Here is a 27,558-nt window from a genome sequence, read left to right as displayed (position 1 = left end):
CCTTGCTGAATAAAAGTATTAAATTCTTTCAAAAAAAAAAAAGTGATGCATCAAGGCATGTAACTCATCCCATTTGTGGTACGGCCAGCAATGATACCTCAAATCATGCAAGAGAGATGTGCTATTACTTTTCTATGCTATATGGCTTACCATTTTGCCTGGAGGATGATAAAATGAGTAAAAAAAAATCTCAGACATTGATTAAAAAAAGACACCGAGCCATATCGAGAGATGAGAATATCATAAAGATTAAGACATGCGCTTTTGGGGTTGAGCAATCACCCATAACACCCTTGCAACTGCTTAGCAATGCACTAAAAACCACTCAAAACACCTTTTATACGGTCAAGCAGCACACATTTTTTTAAATGATGAAATTCTGCAGCTACAGGACTTTCATTATCAGTAAAAGATCTTGCAGATTATTATAGTTTTGAAAAGGGGAAGGATTCATGCACGGCTCACTACAGTGATTCAGAGATACGTGACTTAAACCCTGCTGATTCCTTTCCTAGATGGTATTTCAAAGAAATTAAAAAAAGACTGTGGTGGGGTGGAGCTTAAATTGTACACATCAAGGGGGGCATAATCTAGCAAAGAGGGATGGGGAAGAGGAAAGCCATAAGAGGTGGAGCAATTAATTAGCAGGTCAAAATAATTAACAGCAAGACACGGTTCATTTAAAAAGAAAGTGTCCAAACTCAATAACATGATTTATTTCTGTCAGTGAAACACGATTAAAATGACAGCGGGGTAATTGCCATACAACCACTCTTAACAAAATAAATTCTTAAGACAGTAGTAAGTATGCATGGGTAAAACAAAAACAACTGCACTCTTCCATTTTACCATCAAATTAAAGAATATACCTGAAAGCCTGTGAGTAAAGAGCATGACTATAGGACGTTTACATTTACAAAAAATCCTCACTGTCAGAACAAAGAAGTGAATTATGCTAAATAATTCAGTTTAATCTGCGCATCTTAATGAGGTTTTCTTTCCCATTAATGCCACTCTTATTGAATGGTTAGGATGTACCTCAATGAATTATAAAATGAGGTTTTTGAGGAATTGCTTGAAGTCCTTGAGAAGAAAAACATTGTTCATATTAAAGAAGCCCTGATAAACGTGGACATGCTATATTGGACAAAGGAAGAGTGGAAGAAGGAAAAGACAATATGGGAGCTGTACATTCAGATTGTGAAAGCAGACCAGTTTTTGTTTTGGGGGGCTACAGGTTATTCCACCTATATGACAAAGGAAACTGAGAGTGTATGCAGGGTGTGTGTGAATATGGGACAGTCTGTGTTTTGATCAGTGAATGTGTCTGCTCTCTCCTCATGTCACCGTTTCATGTTGTTCAGACGCACACTCTTCTCCAACTCAAACTGCCGGTGGTCCACTCGCTCTAGAAAGTTCTTTCTCTCCACGTACCTACAGACACAGAGAGCAGAGACAGTGAGGACACTGAGATAATGGTAGAGGAAAGCACAAGTAAATGACACTGACACAAACCCTGGTTTCTTGTGTCTGTGTGAGTTCAATGACTGCATACATTGAATATCATCTTTTTGCAACTGTACACTACATCTCCAGTGATGCTTTTCTAAAGCTTCTTTCTGTGCTTTTGTTGCCATTTCCCACTGTGTCTTGGAATGAAGCACACTGGCGGTGAGTGGGGACAGTGGGGTTTTGGTAAATGTCAGCACTCCGGTGGTAAAGTGTTTTCACACACATATGTGTTTCTTTTTTTAGGCATGCCGGCTTCACGATGCTATTACCTGTCACAAGTGGTTTGCAATTGTAAAGGGCCACAGAATTTCAGATTTTTAGTTCAGGTTTTGAAATATTTACTTGCCCTCATGTTGCTCCAAACCTGCATGACTTTAGTTCTTCTGCAGAACACACAAGATATTTTTAAAAACATTTCTGTTTTTGTCTATGTAATGAAAGTCGATGGGGTGCAATTTCATTTTATGGATTAAAAAAAAAACACTATCTTCTTTTGTGTTCCACAGAGGAAAGGAAGTCACAAAGGTTGGATATTTATATTGCATAAAGTCAAGCTCAAATGATCAAAGGCCAGAATTTGTCTCGGACAACACAATAGGGGCTTTAGTGAACCTGTATCCATTAGATGTCGGAGGTTATAGGTGCATGTATTCAGCCTCACTGTTTATTGTCATTACAAGACTCGCCGGTACTCAGAGTAAGAGCAGATGCTAAGGACAGAGCAAATAAAATGGCCCTTTCAGGCTGACATCATCTGGTTTTGTGGTTTTCTTCATAATAGTCTGGGTTCAGGTTCAGGGAGCTGGCTGATGATCAGCACAGAAGGGCATCTCCTACACAAAGCTTTATGTGGGGTCTAAATGAATTGTTGTGTAGAGCACTGTGCACGCTAGGAAAACCCTCGAAGCAGCTGCAACGCAGACATGTGAGGCTATGGAGCAGAGACTGAACATTTTATTAGATATCACATCACGCCCCTGCCAATGATGAAAAGAACACAGAGAGCAAAAACTGATTGCCTGCATCTTGTTTGAAGTCCAAATGGGATCTCTGTGAAACACACAAACACCCACATACTTACAAACACAATCTGATTTGAGAAACACAGTGGGTTTAAATGGCTCATATTATGATTTTTTTTTAAATGCTATTGATCTTGTTGTGGATTATTCCATGCATGTTTTTATTTATTTATTTGTTTGTCATTTTTATTAAATATTTCTGTTTAGCTGGAATTTATTTTTATTTCAGTTCTAGTAAAGTTCACTTAAATCCAAACACTGTACACGTACAATACATTCATCTGCCACCACATTTTGAGTGCCATGCCCAAAAAACAAGTCCCCATCATACATATTTTCTTTTTTGATACTTATTTTGCACTCAATTGTATATCACAATACACATGAAAAGAGCTGTTGTTACTTCAGTTTCAAATTCTAGATTTTTTTCCGCCATGGTACTTAATGAACATAATATCCATAGTCAATTTTTGGCATCAAAACAGTAATACATTTATGCACGTTTTCCCCTGGTCTCTGACCTTTACCATTGCACTGGTCTTTTTTTCTGCTCTGCCTTTAAGAGTTCTATGTAAATGCCCTTTTTGCATATGAAATGAGAAAGCAATTTGTTGCGCTTACGCATGGGCTAAAAGGTTTGCTGTTGGGTCCAATATAGCTTGTGCTGCCGCTTTTTTAAATGGAAGCTTTTTTGGAAAGAAATGCATTGTGCAATTACACTGCGGTTTACATAATTAAATATGACGCTCAATCTGTTCAGGATAAAGTGAAATTATCAGGGACTCATTGGGAGGATCTGCAGAGCTGTAGGTGCTACACACATCCAGGAACAGCACAGGCTTTTCCACATTTTACTCTTTTCATTTGTCCTTCTAGGAATAACAGCATGTTTCCTATTATATTTCTAAACACAGAACGGTCATCTTTGAACAGGTAATTTTGTTGGAAGGGAGGATGTTTTGCATTCTAAGAAATGCAGTATATAATTTAATTTAGCATACTAAGTTCTTTTTAAATGAAGGAACAGTTGATATGACCCATTTAAATCCATTTTAGTTTTTTTTTTTTTTACCTAGTTAAATTCTGTAAACACTCAGAGAAACATTGTGCATTCTGCCTGCAGCATTTGAAGAGCACAATCTGTCACATGTCCGCTCCGTTCCCCCTTAATCCCAGCAGAGGGTCACTCTCCCCAGTGTCTCAATCCCAAGATGCTCTGGAAGCTCTGATGCCCAACCAACCATTTGCCTCCAGAGACATGAGGCCCTGGGTTTACCAACTGTGTTAGCTCTGACAGATCTGGGTGCATTTTTGTTGTCCTATATTTGGTGAAAAAATAGTAAGACCTTCAACCATCAGTCTCACACTGAAAACAGTCCTGTGGGCATACAGTTCGGCCTAGCGGCCAGTGCACTATGCTATTCTATGGTCTATGCGTCCTCCACACCCTTCAGCGATCCTCCTCTTAAACCACATTCCTCTCAGAGAAACAGAAATATGGAAACAGTGGCAGACCATAATTTTGTCTGCTTTATTTTTAAACCCCCAGGCCAGGTTTTTAATTTAGTAACTCTTCCACTCCCTACAACTGTCTTATAGAGAACTAACAGTTCTTTTCATCCATATATTAAAAATGAGAAATGTGTGCAGTGAGATTTAAATGGATATTTTACCCATTATCATTTAATTGCTTATTGCACACCTGTATGATATTCTTCAGATTTTAAAGAATGTTTTCTGTTTTTGTCCATATAATGAAAGTCAGTAGAGTCCATCAAAAATCTTCTATTTCACAGAAGAAAGAAAGTCAATCTTAAAGGTTTGGAACAACATGAAGGTGAGTAAATAACTTGGCTTAACTATTTCTATAACTTTCTATAACTATAACTCGACAAATGCATAGTAAGGGAGTAAAACAGAATGGCAACTGGATGCACAAATTATGTCATTATATATCACCATCCCCTCAGGACAAGATGCTAGTTTCTCCTCCCTCATCTCCCTGCTTGTTTTTACACCAAATGCATCTTGGGAGTGGGGTAACGTCGCACTGCATTACCCCAGAGAAATGTAGGATGGGTAACTATGGTGACAAGGCTAGTTTAGAGGGGTATTCACAACTCAGAGGAAAGCAAGACAACAACTAAGATGATGCACTACTGAGATAACCTACAGCTGCAGCTGTGGCACGAAACCCAAGAGACCTCACATTTACTCACCTCCTGAAACAAACCCATCGGTGTGCATTCACCAAAAGCTTCCTCCTAAACTCACAATGAATGAAATCTAATCATGACCGTAGATTGGAGAGACACAAACTATGCGTGTGTAGATCTCAATTATGGTCTTGTTTAATTTCCCCAAGCGTTTTGAAGTCTAAAAACTGATCTGTAGATTACTAGCACTACAGTCGGTCCTGACAGGGTAAGTATACTTAATCTATGAACTTTATTTTCAATCTCTTAAACATCATAATTTGTATCATAATGTTGTAATTTGCCAGAAAAGACCATGTATTTAGGTTTGTGGTAGCAACCCTGGGGACAAGCAAAAATTAGCTTGCTATGTAAAGAAACCATCCATACAGAGTACGGTTCATTCTCTATCATTTCTATATGCACTTAGTCTGCATTACAGCAGGCGTAAACCTTTTCACTGTTGACTGTTAGGTATTAATTATACATTTGAGATGAATGAGGTGTGTTGAGGGAATCGATAAAGGGGTATGTCTGTTACTAAAATGAAAACCTCTTTCAGAAACCCCATCCTTAATATTAGGCAAAGGAGGGTGAGAACAGCATTTCTAATCTTGCATTTATAATATGACTTTACTCTTGCATCTTTTATTTATTACTATGATGGAATGAAATGGAAGCAAAAAAAAAATAATGGCCTGTTCATGTGTTTAAAATTGCATATGTGTTTGTATAGAAGAGATGTGGGCTAGAATGTCCCGCACACTTCTGATTGGTCGACCAGGAGTCAGCCAAAACTATACTAATATAACAAAGGCGTTCAAAAGAGTCCACTTGTGACAAAGCTTCAAATTTGCATTTTTCTAATTTAAAACAGCTTTTTCCATTACAAGTGTTTTTTGTTTTTCTACAAAGGGATTTGGCAAAAAGTTTAACTTAAAAGTTTACTTGAAAGTTCTCCACCATGATTGTAGATGATTCAAAGAGCATCTTGAACTTTAATGGAAGAACAACATCTGACTATCTATACAAAGTGTCACATGACTATCACAAGTATCTGAGTAGTGATCTGGAAATAGTGCAGAATCATAAATAACTATTTAACATTTTACGTCATGTTTCTCTGGTTTTAAATCCCACTGAGCTACACCCTGTTTCAATTCCAGCTCAAAGGAGAACCATGATGAAACTGCTTTAATAAAAGTGAGAAGTCAGTGTTGCAGTATTTCATTCACTTCCTGTAAACCCAACTCTAGACTTTTTGACCCTGGTTAACATAAGCTTTTTTGGTACAGCTTTGTATCATCAGCTTTTGAGTAAAGTCCCATTCTTCACCTCTTTCTCCTCAAGATAGCCATCAAGGCCAAGATAAGCAGGTTTAAATGAAGTGCTATTGGCTTAGCTCCCACTCCATTCATTCTGCGGATCTACTGAATACTGATCCTAGACCAGTCTGGAGGGCAATGTTAATCTCAATTTTACAAAGACTTTTTTCAGTCCTTCAACAATTGCGAAGAAGAGTGTGCATCATGACGGTAATTAAATCATTTGAAATTAAAACATACTGTTGGCAAACATATAATGAGAAATATACAGCAATATGTTATCGGTGCACTAACAATAATTCAAGAAAAATCAATAAATGTTGGTGGAAGAAGTGTAAGAGCTGTCGTAAACACTTTACAAGTGGGTTAATTAGCTCACCCAAATGCATCAACTAAAATTAAATATCATTTTAGTCTAAGTGAAAGTGACTAAAATGAATGAATATGACATGACAAAATATTGAGTCAATTGTCAAAACACTGACTAAAACAATTGATCAAAAAAAGATCATCAGGTTTTACACAAAAGCGTGTAACTTGAGTGCTGTTGTTTATTTTATTCTATCCAACTTTTCACCTATTGCTATGAGATAATATCATTTATAAATGGAAATTTTTTTTATAGGTTTTAAATTAAAAAGGAAAAAGTGAAACAGTTTTAAATAAAAAGTGAATTTATATTTCTTCATGTAGTTCATCCCCAATCAATGCAACAGATGTGTGAGAGCAGACATCTGCATTGCGAGGCCACATATTTAACACCCACATCTCTCCTACACATGTACGTATGCAGAAAAACCAACAAGAGACAGCACAGATCTTTTAACAGAGAAACAGTAAGGATGACTCATAGTTTGAGAACAGAACCTACTTTTTTTGCACTCACTACAAAATTTCTCCAAATGCTCATCCCTAGTACTAAGAGCAACTGCAAAGGTCAATGTTAATCAAATGCATGTGTAGCATATGGTTTTACCCCAAATACATTCATTTTACTATCCAGTTAACATCAGTGCATAATTAATGAATTGTAATGTATTATAAAAATTGCACCGAAATATAATATGCCAGCACACTGTGGCTTTAAGCACTTTAGACACTTAATGATATTTATTCAGCTCTGATGAAAATCTCAGAAGCTAGTGTGAGACACTAATGGGAGATAATATGAGATGATGTGTTTGTCTGGGTCACTAATGAGGCTTAAACATACCCTTCTTTGCCTCGATTATGGATTGCCAGCTCGTCTGAAATGCCCTCCTCTGTTTTAAAGGCATCCCAGTCCATCTTAGACTTCTCCAAAGTGCTCATCTTCTGCTTTTTGGCCCCGATACGATTCAGGATGCTCCCCATGCCCACTGGCCTCTTCGCACTAGAGGAAGGAAGATCATAAAATATGTTTTGGATCAGGATTTTTTTTAAATATTAAAATTGGCTGTTCTAACTGAGAAGGGCTAAAAACAAGTTCCAGTGACATTTTTGTTGGATTTTAAAATGGAAACAGATAATCATCTGCATCAAAATAATTTTGTTTAAAAATGCAGGAAGACAGACAAAGGAACAGGGTAAAAAATATTTCATCATTTTATTTATAAAAAGATCAAATGATGATCCAAAGTGGAAGGAGAGGCAATCTTATGCTGGTATGTTTCTCGCAACATGCTTCCGGAACAAAGATGTGTTTTGAACATTACCAAAGTCATCTTGACACTGAGGTTGCGCTTGGCTGCAGTAATGAAATGTTAAACGATCTGTGGAATGAAAGAGCTGAAGAGTCCAGACCAGCGGCCCTCCCTCTTGTATGTGGGTGCCAGAGGGAGTGAGTGGGCTGGGGGTCTGCAGGGGGAATGGGGGGCGGCAATAGGACCTTGGGGTGCATTAGAGAGTGCCGGGGTGTCCAAGGACAGACGGTTTCACGCTCAGGCGAGTCATAGGAGAAAGTCTGCCATGAGGAACGAGAAGGAAAATTGTGTGTACGTGGAAGATGGTACAATTGTTTTCAGAATATGAAATGAATATAAAATATAAATAAACAAAAAGGTTTGGGTAGGAAGGTATTGCAATATCGGTTTAAACACAGAGAGAACAAAACTGCACCACCTACTTAAAATTCCCTTATATAAATCAGTCGTTAACGCTCTGTCTTGCTTCAAGCTGAAGTAAAATGAATGCTATGAACTTGTATTACTTGACTGCAGGATAAAAAGACTTCATTAATTTCTTAATGAACTGCAAGTTGCAGTTTCCTCACTGTGATCGAGCCGATTTAGCAGGACTTGCACATGCACACAGAGGAATGAGGCGACCCACATGACTAATGTCTAAAGGTCTGACAAAATGTATCTCACATCTGTGCAAAAACTGTCAACATTATTCAAGGAGGAAAACAGGGAGGTGAAAAATGCAAGATGAAAAAATGGAAACAAAGAAGAATGTTTTAACATCTGCTGGTACACAATTACTCTTTATTTATTTATTTATTTATATTTATGTGTTTTCCACATCCTTTGGATATTTTCTTACAATATCTGGTCGCATTCATCCAGTAAAGTAAAACGTAAATACATTATAGATTTTTTAATGCATTATATTTTTAGATATTTCCAATGTTTTATATATAAATGGATATAATTTTTCAAAATATATTATTTATATATAAAATATTGGATTGTTAGCTGGACAATTTATAACTGCACGTATGCATGTACGCACACCTGCAAACTGAAACATGTCAAATGAAGCCCATGATTACATGCATCTTTGTGCCAGCTGTTTTAATGCAGTGCTGTTCCCACGACAGTCACAGTCTGGCCAGACAACACAGACAAAAATAATGTTGGGGTGCAAAAAAGGCAGCAAAAAGTAAAAAATCAATAATGGTAAAATCAATACTGTAATTATATTCCCTCCGTTACAGCTGCATCCACAAACACATTTCATATGAGGAAAGCTCACCTGACTAATGCACAGCTATTAAAGTCACCTTATTAAAGTCACATGGAAAACAAGCATAAAGATTTTAATATGAACAATTCAGTTAGCCTATGTGAAATTATTCAGACAGCACAGCAGCACATTGGCCTTTCCATTTAAAAATGAGAATTGAAGAATAATTCATTTAAAACTGTCGCAAAGCAGTATCCCTGCGCACAGTGGAATCTTACTGGTTAAAAGCTCTAAAAGAGAATAAAATTGAATAAAGTCATTATTTTTCTTTTCTTTGCGCACAAAAAGTATTCTCGTAGCTTCATAAAATTGAACCACTGATGGACTATTTCAACGATGTCCTTAATATCTTTCTGGGCCTTGAATGTGGTAGTTGCATTGCTGTCTATGCAGGGTCAGATAGCTCTTGGATTTCATCAAAAATATCTTAATTTGTGTTCCGAAGATGAACGAAGGTCTTATGGGTTTGGAACGACATGAGGGTGAGTGAAGCGAGACAAGAAACAACAAAAGTGAGACAAGGACGATTGTGAAAGTGTTACCTGCAGTTTAACAGCTTAGTCAACAGAACCAGTACGTAAACACAGAGAGCAACAGGAACACTGCTTAAACCCATCCTGACAGGGAATCAATATACAATCAGGGCTCAACTGATAGTCAATCCTGTGTGCCATGCGGCAGCGTCGATGTGAGCGAGGAACGTTGGGCTGGGAGCCAGACCACAATACACAACGCTGAGACAGAATGCTAAAAGCAGAGCCAAGGTGACTGTATCCCGTCTCATCACCCATAGCGCTTAAACTGAGAGAGATGTATGTATGCATGTATGTATGTATGTATGTATACATGTATGTATGTATGTATGTATGTATGTATGTATGCGTTACATCACAGGCCAATAAAATACAGCATACTGGGTTATACGCCAATGCAGGCACCTAAAAGTCAAATAAATTGGAATTAAAGCCTAAAGGGAAACAGGATATACAGGGTAAAACAGTAGCCCAAAAGTCTGTGAATTCAGTTGTTTATTTGCAGTCAGAGTTCTCCCATGACTGAAGTCTTTTTACCATCTCATTTAAAGGCACACACAGAGTCAACATGTCCCGTCACTCTGTGTAGGGAGAGGAAAAGGCTGGAACATCCTATCCTGACTCCTTTCAAGACAGGAAGTAGATTCCCCCACCTCATTATATCAGTTTATGTCATCGTAAGTTCACAGAGCAGCTCATAAACTCAGCATCGACACACAGTTGGTTGACAAGTCTTTCCATCTCCTCTGAGAGTAACTACAGCCTTTGTGACATCATAAGAGAAGGCACAACAGGGCATCATGGGAGACGGACGCCAACTAACCCTGAACGCTTCATCTCCATTATCTCAGTAGCCTGCTTGCTCGGACTGATCTAATGGTCTTTTGCCGCCTGAGGCGCGGACACTGGCCTAGTTGTAGACTAGCTATTTACGAGAACGTACAGGCATGGGCCTGGGAACCGTAGCTATAATCCCAGTGCACACGTCCTCCATAAGACCCCAGCACAGCATAACTGACCCACATTCTGTCCAACAGCCGGAAGCTGGAAGAACAGCCAGAGGAGAGACCACGGGGTAACACAAAACGCATCAAATCACAAAACATTCACACGCACATACTCTGTGCGCATATTTCAACAGTTAAAGGAAGTTTCCAATGCTCATGTTTTAATCATATACAGTCATGGCCAAAAGTATTGGCACCCTTGGTAAATATGATTAAAGAAGGCTGTGAAAATTAATCTGCATTGTTAATCCTTTTAATCTTTTATTTAAAAAAAAAAAATTAAAAAATTCACAAAAATCTAACCTTTCATTGGAGAATAAGATTTTAAAATGGGGGATTATCAAACTAAATAAATGTTTTTCTCTAATACACATTGGCCACAATTAACGGTACCCTTTTATTCAATACTTTTTGAAACCTCCATTTGCCAGTTTAACAGCTCTAAATTTTCTCCTATAATGCCTGATGAGGTTAGAGAAAACCTGACAAGAGATCAGAGACCTTTTTTTTTTTCATCCAGAATCACTCCAGACCCTTTAGATTCCCAGCTTCTCTTCAGTTCACCCCACTCATTTTCTGCAGGTTCAGGTCAGAGGACTGGAATGGCCAGCAGAAGCTTGGTTTTGTGCCCAGTGACCCATTTTTGTGTTGTTTTTGAGGTTTGTGTTTGGATTATTGTACGGTTGGAAGATCCAAACATGGCCCATTATAAGATTTCTAACAGAATCAGTCACTTATTGATTTTTTATCTGTTGGTATTTGATAGAATCAGTGATGCCATGTGTCTAAACAAGATATCCAGGACCTCCAGCAGAAATATAGGCCCACAACATCAAAAATACAGCAGTATACTTCATTGTACACATGGGGTACTTTTTTATCCATCTTGAGTGTTTGCTGCTAAAAAGCTCATTTTTTAGTTTCATCTGACCATAGAAGCCAGTCCCATTTGAAGTTCCAGTTGTGTCTGATAACTGAATATGCTGGAGTTTGTTTTTGGATGAGCTAGGAGAATTTTTCTTGAAACCCTCCTGAACAACATGTGGTGATGTTCTTTTTAATTTATTTATATATATATATATATATATATATATATATATATATATATATATATATAAAAGGTTTTCTGACCCCGAGACTATTTTCTGCAATTCTCCAGCTGTGGCTCTTGGAGAGTCTTTAGCCACTCAAACTCTCCTTCTCACCGTGCATTAGGCGATATAGACATGTCCTCTTCCAGGCAGTTTCGTAAGTTTATGTTGATTGGAACTTCTAATTATTGATAATTATTATTTTAATTATTATATAGATTGGAAAAACTAATTATTGCCCTGATGGTGGAAATGGGAATTTTCACTGCTCTAGCTCTTTTCTTAAAGCCACTTCACTAATTTGTGAAGCTCAATTATCTTTTGCTGCACATCAGAAATATATTCTTTGGTTTAACTCATTGTGATGGATAATTAAGGGAATTTGGCCTTTGTTTTCCCTCCTATTTGTGTTTCTGTGAAACAGGAAGCCATGGCTGGATAATTTCATGTTCATAATCACGCTGGTGTGCTCAAAATTGTAAATATGAATGGGAATATACTTCAGAGATATTTTACTCATAAGAATTTCTAGGGGTGCAAATAATTGTGTCCAACGTGTATTTGTGAAAAACTAATTTCATAATGAGATTTTCCTCCATTTTCAATTGTTTTAGTTCAATGAAAGGTTTTATTTTTAAAAATAAAATAATTATTTTCAGAGCCTTCTTTGATCAAATTTACCAAGGGTGCCAATACTTTTGGCCATGACTGTATGTGCACTGCAAAATATATACAATAGAAGGAAGAGCTACCAACATGTAAATACACAGCAAATATATCATTTAGTTAGTGACAAAAACTTCCACAAGCATCACAACACTTGTGGAACAAAGAGGTCCGAATTACCTGGATATCTGTTAGCATTCCCATTCATCATTGATAACTGGTGCAAGGATTCCCAGTATTACATGATCTTTGATCATGAGTGAATGACTTAAGTTGTGTCCTTGCTGAATTAAAGTATTAAAAATGTCCTACTGACCCCTGACTTTTGAACGTCAGTGCATTTGCAGTTTTTATAGCATCATTCTGTAAGAATAGTGTCATTTTTAAATGGCTTTTGCAGCCAGATGGTCCTGTCATGGGCCATGCTAATCATCAAAACCTAGTTGACTAATTGTCTGGCACCCAACAAGCCAGTTAGTGAGGCTGAGTAGTAACGTTATCAAGATTTGCTTCTTAATCATTTTAGCTTTAATATGCTGCAGCAATTATTAATTTAGAGACAGGGTTACAGGGTCAGGGTTGTTTGAACTGCTAACAGAAAACTAAACCAGTCTCAGAAGTTGTGTTTCTAATTCCCTTTAAAAGCACAGCTGGTACAACATCAAAGCACCAATTGTAACAAATTCGCCACATTCAACTATAAATTTCTAGACAATTACTGTCAAGACTTCAATTCGCTTGCTGTGAGCAATGGCTCAAATATTACCCACAATCCGCAGACATGCATTTGTTTGTGAAGTCTATTATAGCTTTGTGTATTATGAAATTATAGTTATTGAGGAATTTATAGTTCAGAATTTGTCAATTACCCTAAAGACACTGCACTTAGTGTCTGTATAATGCTAAAAAAAACACCTAATCTGTGTCTAATGGACATGACCCCAAATTAGAATAATTGGCTTTCCCTACCACTCACTAGCCAAAGCATTGCACAAAGTTGATTTAAAAAATAGTTTTACCCATTATTCATTAACATGAGGAAACATAACCAATTTAATAATCACACATTAAATAATTAGGCTTAACAAGTGTGATAATCTTAGATTCAATGCATTACCAAGAGGCAAAGACAGAGAAATTTAAATCTGTCCTTCACTATAGCATACTGCAACATAACATTTGGATGAAGAACACAATCTAGAGGCCCCCAAAAAACTATTTTTGTAAAACAAACCATGTGTGGACCATGCTCACGTCCTGTGAAGGACAGTCACATATAAATTACGTATTGGCAAAGATACTGGAGTTTATAAATTATATTTTCCCTGTCAACTCCCTCTGATTTTTAGGGTCCTATTTTTCTTTTTATAATCTTCAAAGAGCTGTTTAGGTTGAACATGAGGTTCTGAGCATCTCTGCTCCACCTCTAACACGATGAACGACAGATTTACATTCTGTGAACAATGAGCAACACACCTGCTCATAGACGACTAATGAACACACACTCGTTCACATAAACACACCTGCAGTGCTAAGACCTAGAGTTCAAAGACCTTTTACGCCCTGGGCCCCTGGCCCCTGTGATCAGCCACCTGGACTTAGTGACACTTACAGCCCCACCCAGCCCCTAAGCTGTGATTTGTGTTTCATATACACAAACAAATGTGTTGTGTCTAAGTGTTCGCTAAAAACACATTTCTAAAAATACTCCATGTACACACTGTATCAAAATCTGGTTGTCAATTCACCTTTTACATACTTAATCCTGTTCTATACACACAGTTATGTAATTTAAGTGGGCTAATTTTTTTTTATTGACAACCACATTCTACAACCGTGTTGATAGAATTTCAACTGAAAAATGCATTTGCAGAAATTATATGCATCGCGTACAGAACAAAACTGAACAACTTCTTGTTAATGACGTCTTTAAGCGCATATCGCAGTTGTGGTGCGGAAAATCACAGGGAAGGAGATACATCTTGACTCAGGGTTGCCAGATCTTGAAACATTAAAAATAAAAAGGCAAATAAGAACAAGCCGATAAACTTAAATCCAAGCCACATACCAAAATACTGAGGCCTGCACCTGCCTATCTCCATAAAATGGATCACTTTATGAGATGAGTCCAAAAAACAAGCCCAAAGATGCTTAATAAGACCTGGCAACATTCAAGAGCACATTCTGCAAAGTAGCCTTCCAAACAAACAAAACACGATGGCTCTGTTGATGGTGGTTTAAGTAAAATCGATTAACTTAAGTCTTTCTTTGGTTACTGTAATATTACTTTGGTCAAAAATAAAGGATTAAAACATGTCACATACTGTACTCGTCCAATATTATTAACTTTGTAAACATGCAAATACAAAGATTAATCCAGGTTTACAGGAAAAAGTTTTACACAGAGTTGAAAAAGCATGTCGCTGCATGTCGTACTATGTATAATTGTGCATGAGACAATTAAATTTGTCTCAATATTCAAACCCAAGGTTACAAATATACAGTGTAAAATTATGTTAATCCAGGGTGAACTATTTCAAGTGTGAAGCCATGAAGAAGCAGTTCCTCTCTCCCCTAAATTATCAGTGCAGATACTTTCAGCACAGATGGACAAAGTGTTGAGTCCAACTGTGAATTCAACTGAGCTCTGCAGGAGAAAGATGTAAGGAGACATGTGAAGAGATAAAGCATTTCATCTCAAATACACACAGACAGATTTTGTTTTTTTTGTTTTGGGTCTGAGCAATGAGCATATAGGTATATACATGTGCATGTGTGTGACAAGATGTGGAGCATCCTCAAATACAAACAAACTGGGCAACTTCAGAGATTTCAGACTCATTTGAAGACTTGCACAGTCCTAGTGGAGACTAACTCTTTGCTTCAGGACACAATCACATTGCTATCTCACACAACCCAGCATGTAACAGGAGGACTATTATATTTTCACAAAAACAGATAATAGACAAAAAATGTGAAATGCCAAACCTGCTTCCATCATGTAGCAGGTGTTCTTGGTGGTTGCCAGGACATTGCTCTTTGCTTGCTAAAACTTTTAAAGTGGTTGCTAGGGTGTTCTGGGTTGTTGCTAGGCAGTTAACAACAGGTCAAAAAAGCCCACCTTTTCCTTGCGCGATATGCATGACGATTTTGTTGTAGTGACCAAAGTGTGATTTCCATGACGCCGTTACAGTGAATTCAATGCTCCAATGATGAAATGGTATGATACGATGGTTTCATTTATTCACATAAAAAAAGGTAATAAACAAAAAGAAACAATTAGTACAACGGCGTTATCAAAAACAAACTTATTGTAAACAGCAACTGAAACCTTACATCTGCAGGCGTCTTCCAAAGTTCCACGAGTCCATTACGTCATTTAGTACGAACGCAATATTTAAACAATCTTTCATATGACTAACATTCTTTAGCCAGCATGTGTCACTCTAGGGCTTTTCACACTGCGCTTAACCCCGGGTTATCGTCGTTCTAAACGACGCTTTTAACCCTGGGTAAAGACACGTTTCACACCTGTAATTTGAATTACATTTTACCCAGGGTTATGAAACCCTGCTCCGGAGCAGGGTTAGCACCCATTGATCTATATCTATTATAGATCAGTGTTAGCACCGCATTTGTGGTGTAAACCCCGCATAAAGTGGGGGAACTATGACGACTTTTTTGTAGGCGGATCGGCGGTTAGCATGAAACTGGTTCCTTCGACAAAAAGCGGATTTTCCAATAGGCTTTTGGATTATCGCAAAAAATAAGCTCTGTGTTCAACCATAGTTCATGAAACTTACACGTTTTGTCCATCAAGATAATCTTGACAAGATAATATAACTTTGACGAATTTTGAAGCCGAAATAAAAGCGCCAGAACTAAAAAGCTAAACTTAGGCTATAAACGAACTACAGCACCACGGTCGCTCGCCTTCAACGTCACCACCACCGCGCTCTCGACAACTGTTTCAAACTTATTTTTAACATGTTCAGTGAAGGATTTACTCTGTATATTAATTTTAATCCATGCTACAGGAACCGTTTCATGAATAAATACAAAACTAGAGACAAACTAAAACTGAAATGAGACATTAGTAATAAATAGTATAGTGAATAAATGAAATAATCATAACTAAAAGGACATTTAAAGCACGTATTTCTGTACGAAATAAGGTGCATTAAAAGTTAACAAATCCTTGATTAATATGAATATTTTAATTAAAAACGTACCCCCGCGTATTTAAATAACAGCAGAGTGAGCAGAGTTTTTGGATATGGTAAGATTAAACTTTAGTGAACAAAGTACCACATTTCAGCTCTCATTTTGTTAGGATTGGTACACAAAATGTTATTTTATCCGTGCTTCAAGGAAATCCTCAATCTATGTTTTCTAACTGCAAACATTTAATTTTTACGTGCCTTTAAGCAATATGCATCATTAAAGTTTAACTTTCACCACGTTAAGCCGGCAAATGTGGCGTTTACATGTAATAATCGTTATATGCATTTACCTTATGGTAATCAGTAAAGCGATAAAACAAAGCATCTTCCCTCTGAAAACATGTGTCGCATTTCGGGGCAAAGCAAATAAAACGACATCGAACAACAATATAAAATGCTGTAAACTACTCATTGGTTATCCTAAAATTAATTGAATTACAAATTATACTACAACTGTTGTAACTACAAATATTGATAAACTGTTCGGCGTGATGACGTTTAATGTCTCCGACAGCGTCTGTAGTCCCATTTAGCAACTTGTTAGCAACCGTCCTTTTAAGAAACATAACAGTTTTAAAAAAATCACGAGTGGGGTGTAACTGGTGTGTTTTATGTCGTAGAATAAAACGTGAAAGTATCTTGAGCCTGTGTGAACCACGGACCTTATTTTAGGGATTTAACCAAAATCCCATTCAAAAAACCCATTGACTCTGGGAAGATGGAACCGGAAGTGCTAAAATGCGAACTCGCTTCCGGGTTTTCGCCTACAAAGTGACATCATAGTTCTAAAATCTACTGAATAAATTAAAAAAAGTAAATAGTGGTGCTACAGTCTCCACAAATGGTTGTGTAAAAAATTTGGAGCTGCAAGCAACTCTTCAACAAAAATGTGATGGTACTAACCAGACAAAATTCAGGTTAGTTGTTATTTCATCTTCACATTACTTCCTCTCATAGTATCATAGAAACCCTGTGTGCCTTTACTCCCAGAGGTTGCATAGTCAGTCAATCAGTTTGGAGCTTGCCAGATCAAGAAAATAATTTCTAATATTGTCAGCGAGTAGGAGCAATCTGTTAGCTAAATCTATTGAAAACAGCAATGATAAAAGAATAATCTCTGATTAAATCAGCATTGAGAGCGCTGTATGTGCGTGTATCTGTCACTCGTCTGCCTCTACCCCGTGAACACAAGGCTGTCAGACTTTGTTCACCTTACAAGTGTCCCAGTTCCAAGCTGTCACTGTCAGTACATTTCCCATCTTCAGAGCCACCGCCTGCTCCTCGCTCTGCATTTCTTCTCTCACTCACGTACTGCTCTGATCCTCATTCCACTCACATATTACTATACTTTGCGAAGAGGCCAGTTTGGTAGTTGCACAAATCCATAAAGATTTCCTTAGCTAATTACGGTTTCATTATATCTGCATAACCGATAAGAGCGAGTTACTATAATCACTTCCAGCCATTTTGTCTCTAACGAGGCTAATTTCCTTCCTGAAAGGGTTTTCTCTTTGTATTTCAAGGGAAGTCAGCAGGGGCAGTGAAATGTGGAAGGGGGTCTTGAGTGGACCCCAAACTGACATTCCCCATCTGTTCCCACAATATTGAAGAGAAGAGCATTACCCAACTTTCCCCTCAACGTTAGACTATTGAAGCTCCGCAGCTGCATGTCAGTGAGGACGGAAATACACTTCCTGGCACAAGCAGAAGCCGTCTTAAACCCTGGTGTTTGAAGATGAGGCCTGACGAGGACTGAAGTGGTCTAGTTGTGTCTCATTGACAGGCTGAATGGAGGCTAACACAGCTCTCAGAAACCGCAGAGAAACAGGAGGGAGGTAAAGTGTCTAAACAGCAAGAGCTGATTTGACATTTTAAAAGTGTCGGTGGTGAATTCCCCCCAAAAATGTTGAGCACTGCTTTGGATATTGAAGTAAACACTCTTAATATTTCATGTGTGATTCTACATTCAGTGCTGAAGCTTGATTGTAGGTCACTGCAAATGTTTAAACACTTCACTATTAAAAGGGGGCTTTCGCAGCAATGTCACAGAAGAACCAGTTTGTGGAATGGAAAGGTTCCATGGATGTTAAAGATTCTTCCATGGATAGAACCACAGATGCCAATAAAGAACATTTGTTTTTAGGAGTGTTGAAGCAAAAAAGATTTAAAATATACATCAGCTGAAGCTCTGTGTCGATACAGTACTGTCAGATGCAACCGCAGTGTGCTGCCACATATTTACCACCTCCTGAGACAATGCCTTTCTGTGATCTCTTGTTTAACACAGAGCCACTTGGGGGATCTGCATCTGTTTTGGCAGGAGCACACACACTGACATACAGGAAACTGTGTGGCCTGATCTCTTTCGGGCCACGGCACATTTTTAGATGCCAGGGGAGTGAAGAGTGGCCTGGTTTTGTCAGAAGCATTAGCTGGGAGACGGAGCACACGGCAGTGGTGCTCTGATGTGTCCGGTGGTGAGGGGGCGTGATATCGAACCCTCACTTCAGTTAACATGCATTCATTATAGCGTGAGGACCGGCTGGCACGGCATCCAGCTGCGAGGAGACAGGGAACAGGTCATTTCAGGTCTGCTAATGAAATCCTGAAGCGGCCTTCCCCATTTAGACCCAGAACAAGCTTCCCTCTGCTCACTTTGACCTCATTATAAGTGTGTGGGTGAAGTGGTGAAGTGGTTAAAGATCTGAGCTGGTAACAAAGATTAGTTTGAACTCCACACTGAGAGAATCATTAGTTCAGTTGGTAAAAGCAAGGTTTGCAAACATTTTGATGCAGAGGACCCCCAAATACAATGACATTCTTGTGAGGGGTCCCCGATATACATGTGTAAGCATATGTGAAATGCTATGTCTTATTAAATTCACGGTTCATGGAAATTTGGAATCGGTTCTAAAAAGAAATAGGTTCTCGATACCCAACCCAAATTGCAACTGAAAGTTAACCATTATTAGAAAACATTTACCTTGTACTAAGTTCATTTCTATCCACTATTTGTGTAATGAAATGAAAAATTAAGAAAAAAATGTTACAATACATAGTATCATATTAAAACTACATGAATAATAGTAATATTCAATACATAAAAATATAAAAAATTATTATGTATCCATTTTCCAACCCACTTATCTTATGTAGGGTCACAGAGTAAAAATGATTATAATGATAGAAATGAATTGGTAAAGAAAAAGTAAAATAATAATATTATACTGTACATAAAAATATTTAAAAGTATTAAGACGCGGTTACATAATCAGTCACATTTACCATTATTTGTCGACATTTTAGGGGCGAAGCCTCAATTTCAATAGGAATCTGTATGATTGTGAGTTTCGTGTTAGAGAGCAAAAAACTTCTCAACGCATATCGCAGTCAGTCATGCAAATTTGCCTGTGTTAAAGCATCGTGCTTATAATGTCATGTTGTGGATTTCATTAGTTGTGGATTTTAGGTTATGTGGAGTAACTCAGGACTAGAAATGGAAATGTTACCAGTTACCAGTTTGAGTCCCATAAAGACAGCATCAGCCAATACTACTGTGCCTTTGAGAAAGGCATCTAACCAGGTTTCTAAAAACAGCCCAAGACAGGTGATGCTTCACAGTACGTGACTTAAAACTAGGAGTTTTAATGGCAGGGATAACATAGCATAAACTATGTTGCTATGCTGTATGGACTACTACAGAACAGCTGAGTTTTACTCATCGGAATGGAAGAAATTATTCACTAATACTCAGAATACTGCCCTGAGCATGAGAAAACTGAGAACTAGAAAGCACTAACCAAACCACAACACACAAGGGGAAAACTACTAATATTACTGCTTAGACCACAAGGATTCTTACCTTATATATGTATAGCTATATTTGTAACAAAATATGACAAAAACTGTTCATCCACGTTCACACACACACAGTGTGCGGTCTCTTTTACAGTAGATGAACTGCTTGACCCGACAAAGAGCGAGGTGTGTGACTGTTCTGTAATAATGGAGAGCAAGGCCCTATTTTTAGGGTCCTAGAGATGAGGCTCTATAATTAGAAAAGCAGAGCTGTGACTGGCGCATGTGGAAATCATTAGTTTAAGTGGACGTACACAAAGGTTTCCCAGCACCGCTGTATGTTGTGTTACTCACACTCACGTACAGCAAGCTGACGGGAAGCCAAGCGGAACAGAAACAGGAAGACAGAGGGCATACTTCTCACCGACTCTGTGTGAGAGTGGGTTGTGCAACCAGCACTCATATATGTATGTGAATACGTAAGCTTTTATGAAGCCACCATTGTCCTTAAAGTACAGATTTGTTTGTGTGCTTCTGGGTGCTTACATCATGGAGCTCAGCCTCAACATCAGTCGAGTTCTGTGATAAGACCACAGAGACACTAGACAATCAATCAAGCCATCACTGGGGCTCAGAACAAGCATCAGTAAATCTGGCTGGTTCTGTGATCGATAGCACTTAGACAACACAGAACTGCACAACACTGCTCCACACTTGAACCACTAGCAGTGAGGTTACCATCAGTCTGTGGTGACCACACAAATGGTTCTCACAACTGGCATGTCCTAAAGGTTATCATTCACACGTTCATGCAAACTCACAGAGTTCAAAATGAACTTTTGCCACTTCAGCTGCCAAAGCAAATGTACAGGTCTTAAATATTTCTTTACAGTTTCTTCTGAAACTGAAAAAAGGTTAGACTAACATTCATCAGTTCAATTCAATCTATCAATGTTGCAGTTCCTAATAAAGTTATCAGCCAACTGGTGAGGAAATACATTCCATTTACTTGCCAAATCCAATTTTTACTTGCATTTTGGCATTTGGCGAGTGTTCATTTGATCCCTGTTCACACACCAGTGGGCTGCTAGGAAGAATCAACAGATGGTGGGTCGAGGTGAGTCTGTGTGTGTGGCGGGAGAAAGAAACTGAAGAGCTGTTTAACGTCATTTCAATAATGTGGAATGCTGACAAAATTACTGGCTCTGCAGGCTTATATTGTAACATTTTCAACTTTTTTGGCAACCACTGGGCCTTCCTCAGGAAACAGAAGCAGAACGATTTGTTCATAATTCCATCATATTTCAATTTACACAAGAATGGCTTTACAAATGATTTACACAATTTTGTTCTTGTATGTTTTATCAATGAAGCCTATTGTACAGAAAAAAAAAAAAAGGTTTTTAATAAAATCCTGGCCTGAGCATTAAATTTGGCTTCTTTATCCGATTAATCAATACTAAGAATTACATCTGACCTTTTTATCCAGTTGATCAAACAAAAATCAATACAATCAGTTAATCAACATTAACTAATAGTCAAAATAGTAGTCAGTTTCAGTTAGTTCTAGTTTTTATGGTAACACGTTACAATAGCGATCAATTAATTGGCAGTAGTTAGTAGCATTCGATATCATGAACTACCAATGAACAATAATTTAACAGTAATAATTAATGTTCAAAAGTTTGAGGTTGGTTAAGATATTTTAAAGTTTTTGAAAGAAGTCTCACTAAGAGCGCATTTATTTGATCAAAAATATAATAAAAACAGCAATGTGATGAAATATTGTTAAAATGTTAAATTGTTTTCCATTTTACTACATTTAAAATGCTATTTATTCCTGCGATAACAAGGCTGAATTCGTCTTCAGTGTCAAATCATCCTTTAAAAATTATTCTATGCTCAAGAAACATATCTTATTATAATTAACAAATCAATGTTGAACACAGATACGCTGCTTAATATTTTTTTTTCTTAACGTGATGTGTTTTTTCAGGACGTTCAAAGGAACAACATTTATTCGAGATAGACGTATTGTATAACAATCTAAAAGTCTCTCCTTTTGCATTTGATCGACTTTATTTAGTCCTTACTAAATAAAAGTATTAATTTCTTATAAAAACTAAATATCTTGCCCTAAACTTTTGAACGGTAGTGTATACTAATATATTTTTACCACTAAACAATATGCACAATTTACCATTAACATATAATCAAACAAATTAACAAAAAATAATATTTATCTCATTTATAAACCAAACGCAGAAATGAATGATAACCTAGAATAATAAATGCTGTAAAAAAAACAAACAACAAAAAAACGTTGTTCGTGAATGATGTAATGATGAATCATTACTTTGTGATATCTAAAATGTTAAATAATGTTAGCCTTTTCTGTAAAGGTTTACCATTTTCCATAATTATGCCAACCACAGTAACAAAGTAAGATCTGTGCATAAGGAAAGGGTACAAAAATGCCAAGGAAGGAAGAAGCGAGTGTATTTCCATCGTCAGCAGTTCTGCATTGAGGCGCAGTATGACACTGTTAAGTAGAGAAACAGAGAGCCACTGTGCCTGTGTGTGAGAGAGAGCGCCACAGTGCTGACTCAAGCCCTCTAACCTCAAATCACACAAAAGAGGCTTAAAGGAAGAGAAGGGAAGCGAGTGAATACTGGAGACAGGTACCCTTTGTGTTTAGGCTCCTTCAGTGCCTAGAGGAAGCGGGAACCCTGCTGTGCTGGAGCAAAACAGCCATTGGAATTTGAAGAGGCCTGATTTAAAGTCACATTGACTGAGAAATGATATGCAAGCACTTAGAAGCCATCAAAACCAGGTACAGACAGAGGCCGAGTGAATTATAGAATATTTGTAGTGTGGACATTAAGTGAAAGTCGTTTGGATGATAAAGGGATGAGAGAGGTGGGGTTCAAGCTGCTTTCCTGCTCCACAAGCCAACGCCCCATACTGTATATCCTGTGCAGGGAAAAATATGACTTCCTGTTCAGCAAACATTCACGGTCTCAGAGGACAGACGAGTGCGCCTGTCCAAAACAACCTTATGTAAGGAGCGGTGAAGACCAGAGGAAGATCACAACAATGATTAATTCTTAAACATACACAAACTCCACAGATATCCTGTCTGGACTACAAGGGCCATTTTTGATTGGTTCAGTAGAGGAAATACAACACATCTGTGCACACTGCGGCTGAAACATATTTGTGTGTCATCGCTGGTTTTCCCTACAGGCAGATATGGAATTATAGAGGATCAAAGACTCACTATCATAGCTGTCAGAGATCAATGACACGTCTGACATTCCCTCTAGCCCTGCACGGCAAACACACACAGACGTCTCCATCCATTTACCAGCACCAACCCCACTGAAGGAGATCACATCTAATTACTGTAATATAACAACATCAATAACAAAGAATTAATTATAGTCTAAGCGCTAATGAGTTATTCACTTCTGCGTCACTGAAACACAAAACAAAACCATTAAAAACCACTTTGTTTCATTAATTAACTGACACAATGGTTATAAACTGTAATTTCGCATGTACTGAGAAGGATCAGAACAACAAAATGCAGGACTAAAGGCATGCACTGGGGCGGTACCTGGATCCAGAGGAGAGCGGTACGGACGGCTGTGGCTCAGAGGACTCTTCTGTCTCCTTCAGCACCTTCTCCTCCTCCTCCTTCAGAAAACTCTTGGCCTCTCGGGAGTCTGCGTCCACCTCTTTGGTGACCCTGTAGACCACAACAAAAGATATAATGCTCAAAATACTCATTCTGCATTTTAAAACATTTTTTATTTATTTATATTTATATAAATATGACCTAAAGCCGACACGTCCGCCCATGGGGATGGACATTCAGAAAATGTAGAAAATTTAATCTTACTTTTTTCAGCAAAAAAATGCAATACAACTATTAGTATTAATTGTGAACATTATCTTGAGACGTTGAAAAAGAAAATTAAGTCATATGTTGTTCGTGTTGTTTTTTAGCGCATTTTGAAATATGCGTATCTCCTGAGATACTTTGCCTGTTTAGGGTATAAAAAAGGATTATCCTCAATATTGACAATGAATGGTGTCACAAGGTAAATTGCGCCCTGAATATTTCATTATTGTGAATTCTGGGGTGGTGTGTGTGTGAGGGGTGGGGTGGGGTGTTTGGGGGAGGTTTGGCGTTCCCCATTGGTGGTTATGGGGGGTGGGAGGGGTGTAGAAAATATACAGAAAATACACAGAAATCACATAAAAGACAAGAGCATTTTTCAGAGCATATTTTGAATAATCCATATTTATTTGCATTAAATAAATCATAGAATTATTACACTTGGGCTGTTTTTTTATACCCTAAACAGGCAACGTGACCTGGGAGATACAACTCATAAAATCCAAAATATATCAAATATTACAACATTTATTTTGAATATGTTTTACTTAAGTCCAGTTGATATAAAAAGTGACATGAAATGATTTTTTTGCTGATCATTTTCCACTCTTGCCTGTTTTAGGGTTAAGAAATATAGCGAAAAGCAATTTAAGCACAACATTAAAAAAATATATAAAATATGATTTTCTGGTTGTCAAACATTAGTGAACCAACACCTGGTTTCATTTGTTTGCAGAAATCACTATTTTAATGTTTTGTCATTTGTGCAGTGAAATTCATACATTTTTAAGTATCATATATATTTAAGTATGGGGTCAATGTATTGTGATTCATAGAAACTTTTATTCTATAAAAACATCTTGTGTTCATCAAATGAGTTCAGAGCTTGTCAGTGCTTGGCAGGATTTTAATATTTTACTGGCTCATAAATACAATGTACTGGAATGAATTATTGAAAAGCAGCAATAGTATGCTAAGATGACGACTGCATTTTTATTAACTATTAAATGACAGCATTCACTGAAATGGCCCAAATATTTCAATAAGTTTTTTTTATTCATTAATAACATGCACATATATATATATATATATATATATATATATATATATATATTTATTTATTTTTATAAATAAACTTCACAAACCACCTTTTGAAAAAGAACATATTTCTGAAGAATAGTTCAGAGAATGTTCAGCTCTACATCTAATTAATGAATATATACTGCCATCTGGTGGCCATGTAAAAGGCTTACAGTTACAAAAAAAAAAAAAACTGTTCCACTTACCGAACTTCTTCTCCTGCAAAATCAAACACCTTGGTAATTGTGATTTTGGAGGATTCTTTTGGTTTGTCCTCCTGCTGCTGAGACACTGTAGGGGGTTTACTGGGCTTATCTGTGCCAGTTGTAGATGTGGACTATAAGAGATACAAACAAAAACATGCACATTAATCTAAGAGACAATTAAATACATGATACATAAAGAGCACAAAATACATAAAATGAAAAAAAATTAATTTTATTAAATTTAAAAAGTAAGTAATGCATTCTGACTGTAGTATCATGACTACAAAGACACTGAACCAAAAACACAATAAAACACACACACAAAAAAAAAATAATAATAATAATATTTCGCATCAGCCCAAACGGAGCCAAGGCAGAAATCTGATGTTAGTACATGAAAATTAAAAACAATAAATTATATATCTTACTTCACTTTGATCGTTTTCTTGAGTTGATGGTTACCTGCTGAGAGCCTGTACTTGCAGATGCTGCTTTGGTTCGAGGGCCAACATCACTCAAAAAACTAGCCCAAAGATCATCTGCTTTCTTCTTCTGTTTCTCTTCATTGTTCCCTTTTGACTCAGTTACAAAATTATCTCCTTTTGGCCCATCTTCACATTTCTGCTGGTCTGCTGAACAACCCTCAGTATCTTCTTCTAGTTTGAGGCCTCCTTTTTTCCTTTTCCTGTGTAAATATGGAAAAAGTGAGAAAATTTTCCCTTACAGTCAGTTTTACTTGGGTTTAAAATATACATTTGTAATATGATACCTCATAGGGATGTTTGCTTTGGATTTCTTCTTCACATGCTCTGACTGCTGCGCGCCGTTATCCTCCCCTTCCAGTGCGTCCTCCTTTTCACATTCATTCATATCATCCTCACTCAGATTATCATCTGATCCATAAAAAAAGTTAAACCAATGTGAATGGATCATATTTATGGCATTAAGACAAAAAGAACATAGCTATCTTTTTCTAAGAGTTGCTGGTGCATCTTTGGTTGAAGAGCAAAAAACTAAACACGACTAAAAATGCATGTTGTAATTAAATAACTTTTTAATTTCTTATAAGAAGCAGTAAAATCTGTAGTGGCAGATTTTCATAATTATTTTGACCTTAAGTCCACTGTAAGTGAGAATGTCTCATATCTTAAATTATGAAAAATGAACAGCTAATGGCAGAATGTCCTCTCTTCTCTTCCTAGATGTTTTCTTCTCAGTACCAGTTCCTCTCCTCCACCCACTAAAGAGTCTAAATACAGTTCATGCTGTACATTTATGATCCTTCTAAGATAAAGACCATGAAAGATAGGTTGTTAGTTTGCAAGGCATACAGGACCATGACAGACCAGCAGGGGTCTTGGTGAATTATATCAGTAATTGTTTGCATCCTTGTCATCACTCTCACAGCCAAATTAACTTATTTTAGAAAGCAATAAATTACCATATTAGTTAATCTTATCACATGGAAACACCTTTAATATTCAAATGAATTCTGAATAAATATACCGTATACACATTGGACAATAATAGATAATAGATGCAAGTTATATATTGAAGATAATTCTGAAAGTATGAACCCAAAATGAGCGTTATCTATGATACTCTTTGTGTAATTGTTTTTGCATATCATATATCATGAATTAAATAATATGTAATGTTAAAACGGAGCATATATATACATATGCAGAGCACAGACAAAGTAGCTTAGCTTCATCTGTGCTCTTGTTCATATACAAGCATGCTAACATGCTAAAATCTCTTACCAGAAGGGACATAGTCTTCATCTTCATTTGAGGAATAGCCGTCCGAGTCGTAATCCGAATAATTCATTTTTATTTCTCTGTGTGATGCGCTGTGTTAGCAGCTAAATCAAAGACTCCGATTACAGCTAACGTTACGCTAAATGAAACACAGTGGCTAACCAGCTAGCTTGGAGCAAACGTGAAATTGCCTTACTAGAAGCCCAGCATGTTAGCTTGCTAGCATCATCGGATCTATAAAAGCTCCATCTGCCTCCATTCAGAATCAGAGCTCTCGTTTCTTTTCAACT

The 27,558-nt window shown here is 37.3% G+C and overlaps 1 protein-coding gene across 1 annotated transcript; it reads right to left on the bottom strand.

Annotated features, from left to right (window-relative positions):
- Window positions 1-675: 675 nt before the first annotated feature.
- Window positions 676-27,537, bottom strand: cfdp1 (craniofacial development protein 1). The gene is made up of 7 exons (XM_058751486.1): window positions 27,272-27,537; window positions 26,278-26,401; window positions 25,971-26,193; window positions 25,509-25,639; window positions 23,938-24,069; window positions 7,268-7,426; window positions 676-1,434 (listed from the first exon to the last, which is right to left on the bottom strand). The coding sequence occupies exons 1-7, from the start codon at window positions 27,336-27,338 to the stop codon at window positions 1,344-1,346; spliced, it is 927 nt and encodes a 308-aa protein (XP_058607469.1). The 5' UTR covers window positions 27,339-27,537; the 3' UTR covers window positions 676-1,343.
- Between the last annotated feature and the right edge of the window lie 21 nt (window positions 27,538-27,558).

Source organism: Onychostoma macrolepis, chromosome 18 (assembly GCF_012432095.1).
Source record: "Onychostoma macrolepis isolate SWU-2019 chromosome 18, ASM1243209v1, whole genome shotgun sequence".
Lineage (NCBI taxonomy): Eukaryota > Metazoa > Chordata > Actinopteri > Cypriniformes > Cyprinidae > Onychostoma > Onychostoma macrolepis.
This window is presented reverse-complemented; position numbering and strand designations above follow the sequence as displayed.

Coding starts and splice junctions, on each gene's coding strand:
- cfdp1 (XM_058751486.1), bottom strand. CDS start 27,338: ATGAATTATTCGGATTACGACTCGGACGGCTATTCCTCAAATGAAGAT. Junction 26,194..26,277: donor AAAGCAAACATCCCTATGAG/GTATCATATTAC, acceptor ATATTTACACAG/GAAAAGGAAAAAAGGAGGCC. Junction 1,435..7,267: donor CATAATCGAGGCAAAGAAGG/GTATGTTTAAGC, acceptor CTGTGTCTGTAG/GTACGTGGAGAGAAAGAACT.